Here is a 17,245-nt window from a genome sequence, read left to right as displayed (position 1 = left end):
AACTGTTTTAAATATGTCTTTAGTAGCTTTCTGGGCATCTGAAAGTGTTAATTATCTTGTTGCCAATGGAGTCCTCACTGAGCCATCGGATTTTATTAAAAAATATCTTAGAGGTCTTAATGGTGCAGAACGACATGAGGGTGAGTAATTAATGACAGAATTTTCATTTTTGGGTGAACTAACCCTTTAAAAGCTTTCAAAATGAAAACATCTGATAAACAATAAACAAGCATTATTCAGTTTAATCTTTTATGCAGTATTGCCCATACTTACAGCACAATAATCTTGGAATTTAAGCTGGTCTAAGCTTTTTTTTTTTTTTTTTAAGTAGGAATAATTTTTGTGTGTTTGGCAATTGTTATTGCATTACTGTTTGGCTTGTGTTATTTGCTTAAATGTGTCGGAGTATGCCAATAATAATGATCCTGCTGAGACTAAAATATAGGCCTACTAAAATACATCTGTGTTAGTGTAGATGGATCAGCTTGTCTGATGAATGGCTTGCCCAAAAAAGACTGCTGAGTTGAGCTGCACTTCAGAGGTGTAGAGTGTCACTGCAAGAGGAGTTTCCCAAATGCAGAAGCTTAATAAAGCAGGTCATGGAGTACTTACTTACACTGATAAATAGGAAAGGTAAATGCTAATTTTGCAGGTTTGCAGGTAGAAATAATAATTAAACAGTCTAAATGTATGGGTGTTGATTGTTGAATTAAAGTATTTTCCCGTCCTTCCATTTATCTACAGATGTCTGACACCTCTGTATGTCGAGCGGATGAATATGTCTGTTTTAACCAAGAATTCTTTCATTTACTTTTCAGCAGTGCCATGTCCTCGGGGAAGTAATCAGGATGGTACACAAAAATAATATTAGAGGAACCTGCTGTAATTTGAGCTTCTGATTAATCAAACATTTCTTCAGTTGTGACTTCACCCTTGTTTTCCAAACTGAGGTGTCATCTTGATCATACACCAGGAATTATTCTGCCTGCTTCAAACATCCAAAGTGACAAAACAGGAGTTGATGATATGGACAAAATGGAAAATGTAGCCCAGGAGTCCAGAGCTGAGCGGATAGCTCGCTACAAAGCAGAGAGACGGCGAGAGCTGGCTGAACGTTACGGCAGCCAGGAAGAGGAGCTTCCATCTAAGTGGTCGAGAAGAGAGAGGGAAGGACGCGGTGTCCGTGACTCTACTTATGTGGATAAGTCTGTTTCAGGAGGAATGAATGGAGGGATGGGGAGGAATGGACGAACACAACTCGAAGATCGACCTGTTCCTGCAATGATCTCCAATGGATGTAAGGTGAATGCCAGTGGAGAGAACACACACCAAAACAGGTGAGCTTTCCTGAGGCTCAAAATTCATCCTAATTACTTTCTTAAAACACATTCCTGGGTTTATTGTGGACATAAAGTGGGCATTACATATTATGAGGGAGAAAAATCCTCAGATCATGCAGGACTTTCGAGCTTTTTATATATTCTAATCCTCACAAAATAAAATTTCTACTAAATTTCCCTGTACAAAAAAAGACCCAAATTTAAGGTTTATATATTTAAATTACATATTAAATTTTCCTTCCATTTGATTTACACAATTTTATAACATAAACAAGCAAATAAACTGAATGTGTTGCATATTTGTCAGTCATGCATAAATGAAATAGGTAAGAAACAAGCAAGATGTCTGCACTCAAAATCATGGCATAGTTTATTATTAACTATTTGCATCTATTTGTATTTTATTTTATTTAAATGTTTATTTTCAAAATGCACAAATGCTTAGAATCAGCACAAATCTGTTCTTACCTGTTTCATTTATGCATGACTGACATGAATCGCATTCAGTTTATTAGTTTCTTTGTAAAAGTTCTGTAATCCAAATGGATGAAAATTTTGTGCAATTCAAATAAATAAATCTTCAGTTTAGTCTTAAATATTTTTTGAGTGTTTTAATTTTTCAGGCTACACTTTCATCATTCTCTATATCTGCGCCATCCCTCCTGTGCATGTCTCTGCCTTGCACACTTTATTTCCTCCAGTTCTTCTCTGTAGTTGAAGTCTTCTGCCTCTCTCCATAACCCTCTCCAGGGAATGTTTGTTGGGATCGTCTGGTACAGTGGATGGGGAAAACACTCCAGACTCCCATTTGCCCTCAACCCCTGACACACCCCAGTTACAAACTCATGTATCAGTAGACCAGCTGAAGAGCGCTCTTCTACAGCAAACCTCGAGCGCATCTCCGTCTAATAGAGTGTAGGGACACCTCAGTGTGTGTGTTCATTTACTGCTTCATTCTGTTTGTATTGCCACAGGCAAACATTTTCATTTATCTGGCCATCGCTACTCTAACACCACTATTCTGCATAATAATGATATTTCATTAAAGGTACACTATGTAACTTTTGGCCCTCTAGCAGTTAAAAAACAAAACTGCATGCATTTTGCGGTACAACATTGTTTTGGCTGTGCTTCGGATCTGCGTGACTGTGTGGATGAATAAGGTTGTCCTACTGCTAATAAAGCTATAAGGCTTAAAAGATATAATCAGTTTAGATAAAAAAGGATCTCAAGCCGACCAGCTGAAGATGTTGCTGTAGCTTTACCCATTAACAGACACGGTACTTCCTTGAAAATAAATTCCAGCACAGCAAATGACCCTTCACAATAGATAATGCTTTACAATCAACTTTGTTAGAGAGCTACATATGGTAGTTTATCTGTTCAAAAAAATTCCTTACTCCTCCGTTGAGTAATAAAAACACCATCTCTGCGTCGCTTTTACAACATTTCAAATCCCTCAGTTCTCTCCATCTCCGAAAAGCCAAGCCAATGTTGATTCTTGTTTTATTACGAGCTCTGTCGCATTCTCTTTTTGCCAGGAGACTCTCCTCTATTCTGTGTTTTTTTTTACAACATTTGATTCTCTGGAGGTTTGCAATTTAGCGTGCTTCATGTCAAACTTTCCTGATTGTTTTGACTAAACTCTGCCACTCTCAGACCATACGCACGTCAAAGTAATATTTCTCTGTTTACAGATATGACAAGAAATGTGTAATTTCTGGCGAACACCATCCTGCTAGGTCTAAAATATAAATACTTATAATAAGCTTACCATAGTGAAACAGGGTAAGACAAGTATTGACTTGTTATTTACATTTTGTTAATTTTGAATAAAAAAGTTATAGTGTACCTTTAAGTATCCACTTATTTCTAATTTGCTACAAAAAATACACTTAGATACACATTTTCATATTCACAACAGCCTAATAAAAGCTATTTTTTTTAAATATATGATATATATTCTTATAATGTATATACACTATCATTCAAAAATTTGTGGTCATGCGATTTTTCTTTTAAAGAAATTACTACTTTTTATTCAGCAAGTATGCATTAAATTGATCAAAAGTAAGTAAAGACATTTATAACGTTACAAAATATTTCTATTTCAAATAAATGCTGTTATTTTAAACTTTCTATTCATTAAAGTATCATAAAAATATATCACAGTTTCACAATAATATTAAACTGCACAACTGTTTTCAACATTGATAATATTAAGAAATGTTATATTAAGAAAGGTTTCTTGAGCATCAAATCATCATATCAGAATGATTTCTGAAGGATCATGTGACACTGAAGACTGGAGTAATGATGCTACACATCACAGGAATATTTACACTAAGTGAAAATAGAAGTATTTTCTTATATCATTGCATAGTAAATATAGTTCTTAGCAGCAATTAATAAATGTAATTCATCCACACATCTAGGAGTCACACCATTTTAAAAACTTTCAAACACATTTAAAAAGCTTTTAAAAAGTTTTAAATGTGATAAAAGAAGTTTTTTAAAAGTAAGTTTCTAATGTGCTTAACAGTGTTTTAGCTACTCATTGTTGGCTGGATCTGTGCCCTTGCATTTTAAATGGTCAGTTTTAGGGTTCATTTATCTCTTTATGTAATTAATTGTATTCTGTGCACATTTTGTGGTGCTAACACAATGCTAATTGGCACCATAGTGACAGTGTGATTGATGCTGTCTAACATTCTACCATCTTCAGTGTGCTGTGAGAAGTAGTAGTGTCCTTTTCTAATCTTTTCCTTTGACTCAGTCCTTCTTTCTCTGTTTCTGTTTCCCTCACAAACACACATTCTTCCTCTCCACCATCTGTTCTGGTCTGTGTACTCAAACATCAGAGCCACTGATGGTGGCGTGGTGGCCTTGACTCTTGACCTAGCGGTTCAACCAGGTGCCGAGGGAAGTCGTCGGCGTACCCGTCGATACATGCCAGGGGATCCTGCAGGGAACCGCAAAAACAGTGAACGTTTCCGTACTCAGCCCATCACGGCTTGCGAGATAAAGGAGAGCTGTGGGTATGGAGACTGTCTTTGATCTCCACACAAGCCTGCAGTGTGCTTACAGCAGTTGCTTACTACCTAGACACACTAACTTAGTTGGGTGTTATGATTGTCATTAACCTTTTTTCATGTGACAAAAAACATTCATAAATGCCATACATGCACATGCTCTCTCTCTCTCTCTCTCTCTCTCTATATATATATATACACACTATGCATATGTACACTACTGTTCAGAAGTATAGGGTCAATATTTTTTTTTAAAGAAATTAATGCTTTTATTCACATCAAAAGTGACAGCAAATACATTTACACTTACAAAAGATTTCTATTTCAAATAAATGCTGATCTTTTAAACTTTATTCATCAAAGAATCCTAAAAAAAATGTATCACAGTTTCTACTATTAAGCAGACGGTAGGTCTATAAGTCTACTATTAAGTATTGAATATTAAGCAGCACAATTGTTTTCTACATTGATAATAATCTTGAGCATCAAATCATCATATTAGAATGATTTCTAAAGGATCATGTGACACTGGAGACTGGAGTATGATGCTTGCCATCACAGGAATATTTACACTTAAGTAAAAATAGAAGTATTTTCTTTGTAGTATAAGTATAAATATTTGTTAGATGCTATTTATACTTTGTGCAAATAGTGGAACATGCTATTTGCCTCAGTGTAATAATGTATTATATTATAAAACAGTATGCAATCATAACAACATATTCAGTGTATATGACTATATTAAAATCATAAATGGATGCTGCTACTTGACATTACCTCCCTTACACCTACTCCTATACTCCTAACCCTACCTGTTAAATACTTGATTCCCACTATAAAACTTTATTTCCATATATATATATCCATATATATATATTTTTATTTAAAATAAATGGTACTCCAAGCTGATATGCGATGGGAAAAGGGAGAAGCATAAGTTTGGTAAAAGGCGGATTGGAACTCGGGTCAAAAGCTAACGGTACTCATCATACTCTCCACGCAGGATTTCTTTTGTTAATTTGTCCAGCTCAATCAGATAACCATGGGCGGGTTAGTGTAAATAGCCTCTGCCAACAAGGTGGGCTGTTTGCACTTGGTATAAGTAGACACACTGTTTAAGGCAATCGAAAACAGATATTTTAAATTGTAATAATATTTCATAATATTACTGTTTTTACTGTATTTTGAGATCAAGATATATATATATTTACATTTTAAGTAATATTAAGCACTGTCTTTCACTTAATATATTTTACAATTATTAAAAACTAGGTTTAAACATTATTAGATCAGGAAAATTAATGCATAACCACAAATAAATGTTTAGGAAAGTGATGTGTGTGTTCGTTGATATTTAGTCATTTGAGAGTAAAATCAAAAATTGCTTTTTAGTAGTGTTGTACCTTTCAAAATCATAAATACCTGGAATACATTAACAGATGCCAGATATCATAAGTCAGCACAGTCCTTTCCTTTGAGTCAGGAAATGAGTTCAGCATGTATCCCATGTGCTTGATAGGATCATCAAACAGGGTGTGTGTAAGAGTTCACAGTTTTAATAGATAGCATTATGTCATGCATATAACCTGCACAGATGTGTCTGAGTTTGTCACAATGCCCGTAGTGCGGGAGAGGCTTGTTAAAGCAGATCTGGTGTGAAGTCATCTCATTTTTTTCTGCATAACATGTACATGTATTTGTATCACTTACTTTGCATGAGAAAGACTGAGTGAGTGGTTGAATGTGAGTTTGATTTTGTGGTCCTTCCTGTTACTTTAAGACTTCTCATAAAGTTCTTTATTTCACAGAACAATGGATGACGAAAATCAGGACACATCGCAAAGTAAGTGCTTAACCTACCAATTATACGCAGTACAAATGTTAATCAACTAAAATGGAACATTAAGTAATTTGCTGCCTTTTAAGTAAAACGTTGAAACCTGCAAGTGAGAAGCTAATTGCACATTTTCAACAGCGTTGAATTTAATTACAAATGAAAAAATTTAGTTGAAACTCTGAATTGAGTAGACATTATTGTGACAAGCTGAATTGATTGAAACAAAGATGATATTGAAGTATTTTTGATTTTTATGAAATTCATACCGTTCAACAGTTTGGGGTCAGAAAGATTTTCAGCATCATTACTCCAGTCTTCAGTGTCACATGATCATAATAATATGCTGATTTGCTGCTCAAGAGTTTAAAAGAACATTTATTTGAAATAGAAATATTTTGTAACAAGGTAAAAGTCTTTACTGTCACCTCTGATCAATTTAATGCATCCTTGCTAAATAAAAGTATTAATCAATTAAAAAAAAATCTTACTTACCCTAAACCTGTAAACGGTAGTGTATGGGCTTGTATGGAGTTTTGAAACACTTCCACTACATAGAACCAGTGCAACGCAATGCCTATAAAAAATTACATTTTTATAGTATTGCAAGATTTATTATAAAACAACTCATAAAAGTGAAACTGTTTGTGTAACAGAAATGTGCATGATACCATAGTAAACTAAAACATAAACACACTCTTACACACTTTTACACATGCATATATTCTGAGTAAGTGGATACTGTCATAAACAGTTATGATGACCTCTGTTTTATTACTGGTGGTGAGACGATAAATCTTACGATGCTGTATTAGAGAAAGCTTAAAGAGTTATAAATATAAGCCATGCTTTTTAGGACAGTAAGTGACACTCACATAATCTAATTCCTTAAAAACACATTTAGTATAATACTTAACATGCCCTAAGAGACAAAAGGAGGGACGATGTGTGTGTTAGGTTTAGGGGATAGAATATAAAAATCATTATGTCTATGGAAAGTCCCCATAAAACATGGAAACCCAATGTGTGTGTGTGTGTGTGTGTGTGTGTTTGAGATCACCCATAAATCTGCCATTCAAGAGAAGTAAGCACAGGTGAAGAATACATCTGCCAGACTGTTTGTGCATTTGGCCAAACACAGAGTAATAGGCTTATGAGTGTGTGAGAGAATATGTATGATATGTTTGTTAGTCATTTAGTGATCTCACACAGAAATTTCACCATTATGATCTAAGGTAAATCAAATGCGTATAGCTATAGTTTGTGGACAAATTAATTAGTCCCCAGGACTAAGCTAAATCTGACAAAAACGTTTTATAATGACATCCTTAATTGCAAAAATCGTTCTGAAAAAGCAAAATTAGCGGTAGGGTTTGAATTACAGATACTTAGCTATGTAAAACAGTATGTTATGTCCTCAATTAGATACGCATGTGTGTGTGTGTGTGTGTGTGTGTGTGTGTGTGTGTAGTGTGAATCAGCAGGATCTGTTCACTCAGTTCACATTGTACGGCATTATGAGTAATGCAGTCTGTTATGCTGTGTCAGTTTTGATTACCGTGGCATTTCTATTGCATTAAAATGCATGTGTGTGACATGGAGATACTTTTCCCCTTGTAATGTTGTGCATGCTATTTTTTCTTGCAGTGGATGTAAAGACAGATGACAGAGCCAAGATGAGTGTAGCTGCCAAGATGTCTCTGTTTAAAGTAGGTGAAACAAGAGCCCACCGTATCTCTTTAGCAACTGCTGCAGCCTGAATAGAAAAAGGTCATTGCCATGGATGGAAAACACAGACACACACACACCTTGTATATATTTACCCTTTTGGGGACTTCCCAATTTACTGTTTTTAATAGAAGCTAATTATAATTACTGTATCCATTACCATAAAATACAACTTTTCATGTTTTAGTATTTCGCACATTTATGACCTTTATGTTTTTCTTTTCTCATTTGTCAGAAATTACACACACAGAACACATTCTCACATAGAAAGGCGTTTTTAATCTTCTAGAATTTAAGGATACAGTAAATTTATGAAACGTGATGCTGATAGGAAACATTTGAAAATTAATTTTGAATGCACTGCCATTTATTTTACTATAGGTATAATAATGTTGGCGTAATCTTTCTCACTCTCTTTCTGCTCCAGTATGTTTTTTCCTCTCTGTTCTTATGCTTTGTGTTTGGGTCGTAGGTGGTAATAAGACACCTGTGAGTGTTTGGTTACAGCATGACCCACTGGGTTTCATTTGTTACTGTGACTTCCTTACCCAGACTGTCAGCGCTGTATTTTATTCATTCTGCCACTGACCCACTTCACAGACAGAGACATTAGAAAATTGCATTGTCGTTGAAATTTCTTGGCGATACAGAAAATACAGGGATTGTTCTCCTAACGACAACAGTTATGTCATTAACTCACTCACATGTTGATGTGACGAATGATATTCATTCTTCCGTGGAACACACAAGTAAATTTTCACAAAAAATTCTTTTATGTACAATGAAAGAGAATTGTGACTAAATATGGGCTGACATGACTTCACACAGCATACAGTATTATAGTATTCAAAGTATATGCCAAAATAAATGTTATTTGACTGAAATCTTGTCACATAAACGAGTTGAATGGACCAGCACTTTTATGGTCATTTTTTTTAGTTTGATGGCCCCTAGTCAGTATTCACTTTCATTGTATGGAAAAGAGCAGCGTGAACATTCTACAAAAAATCTCCTGTTTCGTTCCATGGAAGAAAGAAAATCAAACGGATTTGGTAAAGCATGAAATATTTGTTTAAATAAAAAGGAATTTAAAGTAATTAAGTTTCTATACGCAGTTAAAGTTATGTTTTGAATTGACACATTTATATTTTTCAAATTACACTATACCGTTCACAAAACCATTATAATTTTGGGGTCAGAAAGATTTTTTTTAATGTTTTTAAAGGGATAGTTCACCCAAAAATGAAAATTCAGTCATCATTTACTCACCCTCAAGTTGTTCTAAACTTGTATGAATTTCTTTCTTCAGTTGAGCACAAAAGAAGATATTTTGAAGAATGTTGGTAACCAGACATTGACGGCAACCGTTGACCTCTTATACTATTTTTTTATCCTTTCCTACTATGGAAGTTAATGGCTTCCATCAACTGTTTGATGACCAACATTCTTTAAAATATCTTCACTTGTGTTCAACAGAAGAAAGAAACTCATACAAGTTTAGAACAACTTGAGGATGAGTAAATGATAACAAATTTGTCACATTTTTGGGTGAACTATCCCTTTAAAAGAAGTTTATCAAGGCTGCATATATTTGATAAAAAAATACAATAAAAACATTAATACTGTGAAATATTATTACAATTTACCGCAAATAACTGTTTTCTAAATAAATATATTTTAAAATGTAATTTATTCCTGTGATGCAAAGCTGAATTTTCAGCATCATTACTCCAGTCTTCAGTGTCACATGATCCTTCAGAAAATCATTCTGATATGATGATTTGCTGCTCAAGAAACATTTATTATTATCATCAAAGTTCAAAAGAACAGCATTTATTTTCAAATATAAATATTTTGTAACATTTTAGATGCCCTATTGTCACTTTTGTTTAATTGAATGCTTCGTTCCTTAATAAAAGTATTAAAATAAAAATCTTACTTATCAGAATTGCATTTTTTGGAACAACTGCATCTCTAGGTAAATTATATACATTTGCCACTCTCTCTCTCTCTCTCTCTCTCTCTCTCTCTCTCATCTTTTAATTTCACCATTTAATAATTTTTATTACATTGTTATTTTGCTATCAGGAGTTGGAGAAGACAGCTTCACCCGAGGCGTCCTCATTCCTCAAACCTCGCTCCAGTAATAGTTTCCATGAGCGCAGAGTTCGCCGTAACAAAGATCCTCGAGCACTCACTCAGCCAATCACCTTTGAGGAAACAGTGATGGCAGCGAGGTGGGCAGGACTTCCTTATCAATATGCTCATTTCTTGCATCTTAACAATACATGTATCTTAAAATCTCTATCTATGCTTACAGCAACTTTAAGAAGTAATTCTGAGGTTAAAAACAAACAGCGTATTTGGTAAAGTGAATGACCTTATTTACGGTCTATTCTTCCTCCTTCAGTCCTCAGTCAGGTGAGGCAGGTGAGCCTGAGGCAGAGGTGGAGGATGATGCTGGCACTAAACTGTCTATGAGTGAGAAACTGGCTCTCTTTAACAAACTGTCTCAGCCCATAATGGGTGCTGTGGGGAGTCCCGTGAGAGACGGCAGCCCTCTAGAGGCCTCTGAGAGACGCAGACAGAAGGGTGCACGCTACCGTACACAGCCCATCACTGTGGATGAGGTCAATTTGGTAAGTATATTTAGTGTGCATGAACATATTGGTCTGCATGCCTGTGATTACTAGGCATCATCTCTATTTGCCACTTGTGGAGTAACTGTTAAATCTGTCCAGTCAGCACATTGTTTTATTCAGTGTGCATCAGCTTCAGATCTAGTGACTATGATAAAAAAAAAAAAAAAATTTAAAAAAAGACTGATTAATTTCCATGTTGGTTTATGCTGGTTGGTGCCAGCCATCAACAAATAAATAAATAAATAAATAAATAAAATAAAGTTTTATTTTAATAATAATATTATTATAAAATAAAGTTTTTTTTTGTTTGAAGCTTAAATGTTTCAAAGTTTAGTAAGTGTTATGATTAAAACAAGGTGAAAAATTTAATTCAAGAATTTAATTCAAAATAAATTTTTTAAAAATAAAAACTATTATTTTAGCATAGCATAGCTGTCACAGCAAACAAACACTCGAAAAACAGCACTTTCTTTTTATTTTATGTTCATGATTTTTTATTATTTTTCAGAAACTTGGAACATCTGATAGTTGGTTTGTTTTTCAGCATTTTGGACTTTTTTCCAGTATCATATTTTCATTATTATTCTTTAGTTGTTTTTTACCCTGTTGTCATTTTTTAAGCTTAATGTTTAAAACAGGGTGAAAAGTAATACATTTCATTCAAAATATATTTTCTAAAAGTGAAATGAAGAAAGTTTAGTTATTTTCTACTGGAAAATAAAGTAGAAAACACTAGCGCTTTTTTCCTACAGGGGATTTTTAAATTTTGTAACTAACTTCTAGAGTACCAGCTCAGGTTTTTTTTAGAGATGTTTATAAGCCTTTCTTTCACTTTAGCTTCAGAAAGGGCCTGTTCAGCTTCCTCGTCTTCATCTGGCGCCTCACCTCACAGACCGACAGCAGGCTGATTCCATCAATCTGAAGCCCAGTGAGGTGCGTCTCTCTGGGCTGAGCTCTTCACAGGAGTGGGGTTCCTCCTCCGAACTCACCTCATCACCCCATCTGAAGCCTACAGCAGACAGCAACTCCCAGAATGCAGTGCAAATTAAAGGCATCTTGAAAAAGAGCTCTTCGGAGGGAGTGGTTTGGAGGAGTGGAACCAGAGATAGGGATGACCTGAATGGACACGGCCTGGAGAAGAATGGGGGAGAGAGGAGAGAGAGGGAAGTGACAGAGGAGAGACATATGTCAACTGTGGATCCGTCTCCAGATTGTCTCTCCAGCGCTCCCTGGAGACAGAGGGCAAGGAAGGAAGCCACTACGTCCTCCGGCAGAACACGGAGATCTGCTCCAAAGCCTGAGGAATGTCCATCCCTATCAGAGGACCTCCAGATCACAGAACAGAGCAGAGAATCAGCCATCACTGACAGGTTCTCTCCCTTTCACTCTCTTGCTCTTTGTGTTTGTTGTCAGATATACACCACCTTTCAGTTTGGGTCAGTAAGACTTAATACTTACTATTTACTATACTATTTATAATGTTACAAATGATCTCTATTTCAAATAAATGTGTTTTTTTTTAACTATATATTCATCAAATAGTCCTGAATTTTTTTTTATTTTTTTTTTTTATCAGGGTTTCCACAAAAATATTAAGCAGCACAACTGTTTTCAACATTGATAATAATAATAATGTTTCTTGAGCATCAAATCAGCATATTCTTCTGATTTCTGAAGGATCATGTGACACTGAAGACTGGAGTAGTGATGCTGAAAATTCAGCTTTGACATTACAGGAATAAATTACATATTAAAATATATTTAAATAGAAAACAGTTATTTTAAATTGTAATAATATTTCACAATACTACTGTTTTACTGTATTTTTGATCAAATATAGCCTTATGATCATATGTAGCCTTAGTGAGCATAAGTGACTTCTTTCAAAAACATTAAAAAAATCTTACCAACCTCAAAATTTTGTGGTTTGGTAATATATATATATATATATATATATATATATATATTGGTGGACATTTGTGAAATATATTTTGAGCAAGTTACTCTAAAAAACTAATTAATTACTAGCTACTAATTACATCTTCAACAGTGTAATTAGATTACTGTACTAATTACTCTTTCAAAAAAGTATCACATCACATTACTAATTATTAATTACTTTCTAAATCCTGTATCAACCTCATCCATTTAAACAATACAAGGAAAAACATAAAACTGCTTTTATGATTCTTTTAATTCTTTCAAATTAATAATATAAAATTGCATAAATTATTCTTGAGCTGACCACATTCACAAAAAATTGTTTAATAAGGTAAAAAAAAAAAATAAGATGGATTGGGTGTGATATTGTATGTTTTTGACAAAATTCATCAGTGTTTGGCCCCTATTAACTGAGAAAGTCTTTTCTTTCACAGGCTGACAGACTCAAGAGTAAGTGAAGAAGAAGAGGAGAAGCAGAGTGCAAAGGAAAGCTGCAATATCAGTCTAAACAGTGGGCCACAGGTGTGTATGAGATGCTAATTTCAATGTGTTTTTACAGAGACCTGAAATATCAAAGCATATTTAACCAGGGGATATTGACTAGGAGGTTTATTTGTTTCTGTGTGTAAATAAATACATCAGCATGTGTGTTTGTGGCCAAATGTATGCTAGCATACATAGAAAAAGTTTCCTCAAAAGTCTTTCTTCTCCCTGGTTTCCACACTGCCCCCTGTAGGATGAGACTGTCAGTACAGCTGAATCTACTCCCCAAACTCAATGCTGGGTAAGAATGCTATGTGAGTTTATACAGGACGTGTTTCAGTTCTTTAACTGACTAAATGATCATATCATTGCTTATTACTTTATGTGTTAAAAAGTGAGATTTCATTAGTCATTGTCTCTCTGTGTTCATTCGATTTGACTGGCCATATATTGTTGTATGTGTGTGGGAGTGAATGAGATATCATTAGTCAATCACCCTCTCCTCTCCTCTCCTCTCCTCTCAGGAGCCGGTGTTTTCCTCTGTATACTCTCGTTCAAGCACCACAACTCAATATGTGATGTTTTTCAATGAGGTGAGAATTTCATTAATGTGATAAACGTGTCTATACACTGTTATTGCTCTAAGCATGTGCTTTTCAACAAAAAATTTGTTTTTGTTTTCCAGTATAGTGTGTCCTGAATGTGTTCATTTGCCTGCCTTGTCCTTTTAAGATCCACTTTGTTTTGTCCATAGAAAACGTTTTAGCGACGCACTTTCCACACTTTACTGTCGATAATGGCATGTCAAAAATTTGATTTAACTTCGACCAGCAGAACTAGAAATTTGCCATTATTATATTCTTCTCATCATCTTTCTTTCTCCCTCTCTAGAGGAGTCTGTCTTATGAAGCTCAAGAGGTTTCCACAACCACTCAAACCCAAACACAGGTGACGGGGAGAGTCAAGGTAGTTTTAAGATATTCATACACTACTGTTTAAAAGATTTTTTTTTTTTTTAGCAAGGACACATTAAATTGATCAAAAGTGACAGTAAAGACTGTTGTAACATTGTTACAAAAGATAATATTTCAAATAAATGCTGTTCTTTAAAAAATTCTATTTATCAAAGAATCCTGAAAAAATAGTATCACGGTTTCCATAAAAAATGTTTAGCAGCACAACTGTTTTCAACATTGATAATAATTAGAAATGTTTCTTGAGCATCAAATCATCATATTAGAGTGATTACTGAAGGATCATGTGACACTGAAGACTGGAGTAATGATGCTGAAAATTCAGCTTTGCTGTCACATTGAAATATGATATGAGATATTAGAATATCAACTAATTCAGTTTTTCTGTTATTTCAGGCAAGCTGTGAAGAGGAAGACTCCTCCAAACCCATCTTTACAGAGACACAAACCATTTGCACCAATGAAGTCCAAGAGAGTCGGATGTTTGGTACTGAGATGGCTAAAGAGGTCATGACCTCTGAACCCTGCTCACTGCCAGCGTGTCCTACCACTGGAGGAGACACAGAGTCGGACCTCAGCACTCTCTGTCAGACCAACACGCCAATGTAAAGCCAGCGTCTGTAAGGGATTTTTCAATGTTTGTGATTAGATACAGGGTTAATACTCTCTCTTTCTGTGTGTGTGTGTTTAGTTTGAGCTCAGCTGTAGCCGAACACAGGCGCTCAGTACGGCCATCCCGCAGGACTCAGGGTTCGAGGAATCCATTACGTGCTCTCGCTGCTCGAGAGGATATCCAGCAGGATTTCATGCAGCCTGAGGAAAATAGCGAATTGGAGAATAATACAGGTTTAAAATGAAAATTTTACTTTTATCTTACATCCTGGACTTGTACTTGTTAGCCAGTGTTGTCATTTTTTAGAGTCAGATGATTAAAATATTTTATCATGATTAATCATACATATTTAGCATCATCACACTTCCTTCAATCACAATTTATGTATTTTTATCTCTTTATTTTCCCTAAAGCTTTGAAAAATTCTAACTGCACCTCAGCTGATGTCACTTCCTCTGGAAAAGTGAGCAGACCCACAGTGCCATACAACAAACTCATGCTCATCCAGGTTAAAGGTATGATAATGTATCTAATATTCATCTAATGTTCTTCAGAAGATTATACATTTACACTAGATTTTTTAATGTTTTTAAAAGAAATCTTTTCGCTAAGGCTGCATTTATTTGATCAAAAATGCAGTGAAACAGCAGTACTGTGAAATATTATTACAATTTAAAATAATCTTTTTTCTATGTTAAGATATCTTAAAATGTCATTTTTTCTGTGATGCAAAACTGAATTACTCCAGTCTTCAGTGTCACATGATCCTTCAGAAATCAGTCTAATATGATGATTTGCTGCTCAAGAAACATTTTTATTATTATTATTTTTTTTTTTAATCAATTTTGAAAACAGTGCTGCTTATTATTTTTGAGATATTTTTCAGGATCCTTTGATGAATAGAAAGTTCAAAAGAACAGCATTTATTTGAAATAGCAATCTTTTATAACATTATATATATATATCAATTGTACCCTGAACTGAAGTGGCAATGTAAAATTCTACATTGTTTGTTGTAGTCTTGGATGCACACTTGATTTTTCAAGTTTCCATGCTTGGAATTTCCATAAGATCCTCTTGCGAGAGCAATGTAGGTAGTGTAGTCTATGCATGTGTCTGTTTATCCAGGATGGAGGCAGGTGCAGGTGCGCTTGGTAGAGCCGGTGTCACGCTCTCTTAACAGTGGCGACTGCTTTCTGCTGGTCACGCCCTCACACTGCTTCCTCTGGACTGGCAAACTCTCCAACACCATCGAGAGAGAAAAGGTACCATCAGTTCACAGTGTTACCATCAGTGTTTAAGCCAGTGCAAGAATTTTCACATTTTTGTTGTAGAATAAAATGTGAAGTACTTGGGTAGATTGTTATTTATTAATACATTTTATTTTATAAAAATAATTGTAATAAATTAAAATTAAAAATACATTTTAATTAAATATTAATTTATTATTATTTAGCTCAGATGAGTCTCCAATATTACATTTAATTAAGATGCATTTCTGAACAATTTGAAGTGTTTTGGTGTCAGTTTTTGGGATTTATTTCCTGGATGTTGACTAATGCTGTGTTCTAGGCGTCTGAAATGGCCTCGTTGATTGTGACCCAGAGGGATCTGGGTTGTCAAGCAACAGGCGTCGTTCACCTGGATGAAGGTGTAAATACAGACAGCCTGCAGGCAGCAGAGTTCTGGAACCTTCTCGGGGGACAGACCCAGTATAAAGGCAAGAGCTGTACTGTAAACATTACAACACTTTTATTTCCCAAAACTGCTCAAATTACATTTGTATGTTTATGTGGGCATTTTTCTTTGCATGTCCAGACAGTGCAGATGATGATGAGCACTATGAGAGAGCCATATCAGAGTCAAACTGTATTTATAGGCTGCAGGGGGACAGACTCAGCCCCCATGAGCAGTGCTGGGCTGCCGTACCACACCTCAATCTACTAAACTCCTCTCAGGTCCTGATCTCAAGCCATATACTATTAAAGAATAAATGGCATGCACTTTATATGCAGTTTTGTTTAACTGCTTGTGATTACATATGACAAAACTGCATTTAGGGTGTTTTAGTAAAAATTATTGACAGTGCTTTTTTTCTGTTTCAGACTCTGCTGTTTGACTTCGGCAGCGAGCTCTATTTGTGGCATGGGAAAGACGTCGGCCCCAGCGAGAGGAAACTGGCCCTTCAGCTGGCTCAGCAGGTTTGGGATGGAGCGTACGACTACAGCAACTGCAGGATCAACCCTCTGGATCCCTCTGGTGGCAGTACCCACATTCACAAGTATGTTCACTGTAATGGGAGATTCTTCATATATTCAGCTACAGTAGGGTCCAAAAGTCCACTAGTGAGATTGCTTCTGTTTTGCATTCCTTTTAATGAATACAAATTATATTATCAGTATAACAACTTGAATATCAGAATTTCTCAGTATTTGCTCTGTCTCCTTTGTTTTAATGACAGCAGCACTTAAGCTGCACGAACAACGTAAGTTTGTATGAAAGTATAAATGATGTAAAATATATATATAACAATTATATTAATACTATTATAAGGTTTTTTTTTTGTTCCACTTAAGGAATAAAAATAAATTGAATTTTTGGATACAAGCAGAAAGAGAAATCTAAGCATATCGCTTGTATTCACAAACATATACTTGT

At 35.0% G+C, this 17,245-nt stretch overlaps 1 protein-coding gene across 4 annotated transcripts in view; it reads left to right on the top strand.

Moving 5' to 3' along the window:
* svilc (supervillin c) overlaps positions 1-17,245 on the top strand; it is a 31,820-nt gene that overhangs the window by 7,596 nt on the left and 6,979 nt on the right. The window contains exons 2-20 of one of the 4 annotated variants that reach the window (XM_051886819.1): positions 819-1,337; positions 2,091-2,255; positions 4,202-4,378; positions 6,181-6,215; positions 7,854-7,915; positions 10,023-10,171; positions 10,345-10,573; positions 11,414-11,946; positions 12,952-13,039; positions 13,254-13,301; positions 13,525-13,593; positions 13,892-13,948; positions 14,371-14,579; positions 14,666-14,820; positions 15,001-15,102; positions 15,716-15,852; positions 16,160-16,307; positions 16,406-16,545; positions 16,693-16,868. In XM_051886819.1, coding sequence (XP_051742779.1) covers positions 1,027-1,337; positions 2,091-2,255; positions 4,202-4,378; positions 6,181-6,215; positions 7,854-7,915; positions 10,023-10,171; positions 10,345-10,573; positions 11,414-11,946; positions 12,952-13,039; positions 13,254-13,301; positions 13,525-13,593; positions 13,892-13,948; positions 14,371-14,579; positions 14,666-14,820; positions 15,001-15,102; positions 15,716-15,852; positions 16,160-16,307; positions 16,406-16,545; positions 16,693-16,868 — 2,990 coding nt within the window. In that variant the 5' untranslated portion in view covers positions 819-1,026. Of the gene's footprint in view, positions 1-818; positions 1,338-2,090; positions 2,256-4,201; positions 4,379-6,180; positions 6,216-7,853; positions 7,916-10,022; positions 10,172-10,344; positions 10,574-11,413; positions 11,947-12,951; positions 13,040-13,253; positions 13,302-13,524; positions 13,594-13,891; positions 13,967-14,370; positions 14,580-14,665; positions 14,821-15,000; positions 15,103-15,715; positions 15,853-16,159; positions 16,308-16,405; positions 16,546-16,692; positions 16,869-17,245 lie in introns of all 4 variants that reach the window. The other 3 variants (XM_051886818.1, XM_051886820.1, XM_051886821.1) reach the window with 3 other exon arrangements.

The sequence above is a fragment of the Ctenopharyngodon idella genome, chromosome 3 (genome assembly GCF_019924925.1).
Source record: "Ctenopharyngodon idella isolate HZGC_01 chromosome 3, HZGC01, whole genome shotgun sequence".
NCBI lineage: Eukaryota > Metazoa > Chordata > Actinopteri > Cypriniformes > Xenocyprididae > Ctenopharyngodon > Ctenopharyngodon idella.
This window is presented reverse-complemented; position numbering and strand designations above follow the sequence as displayed.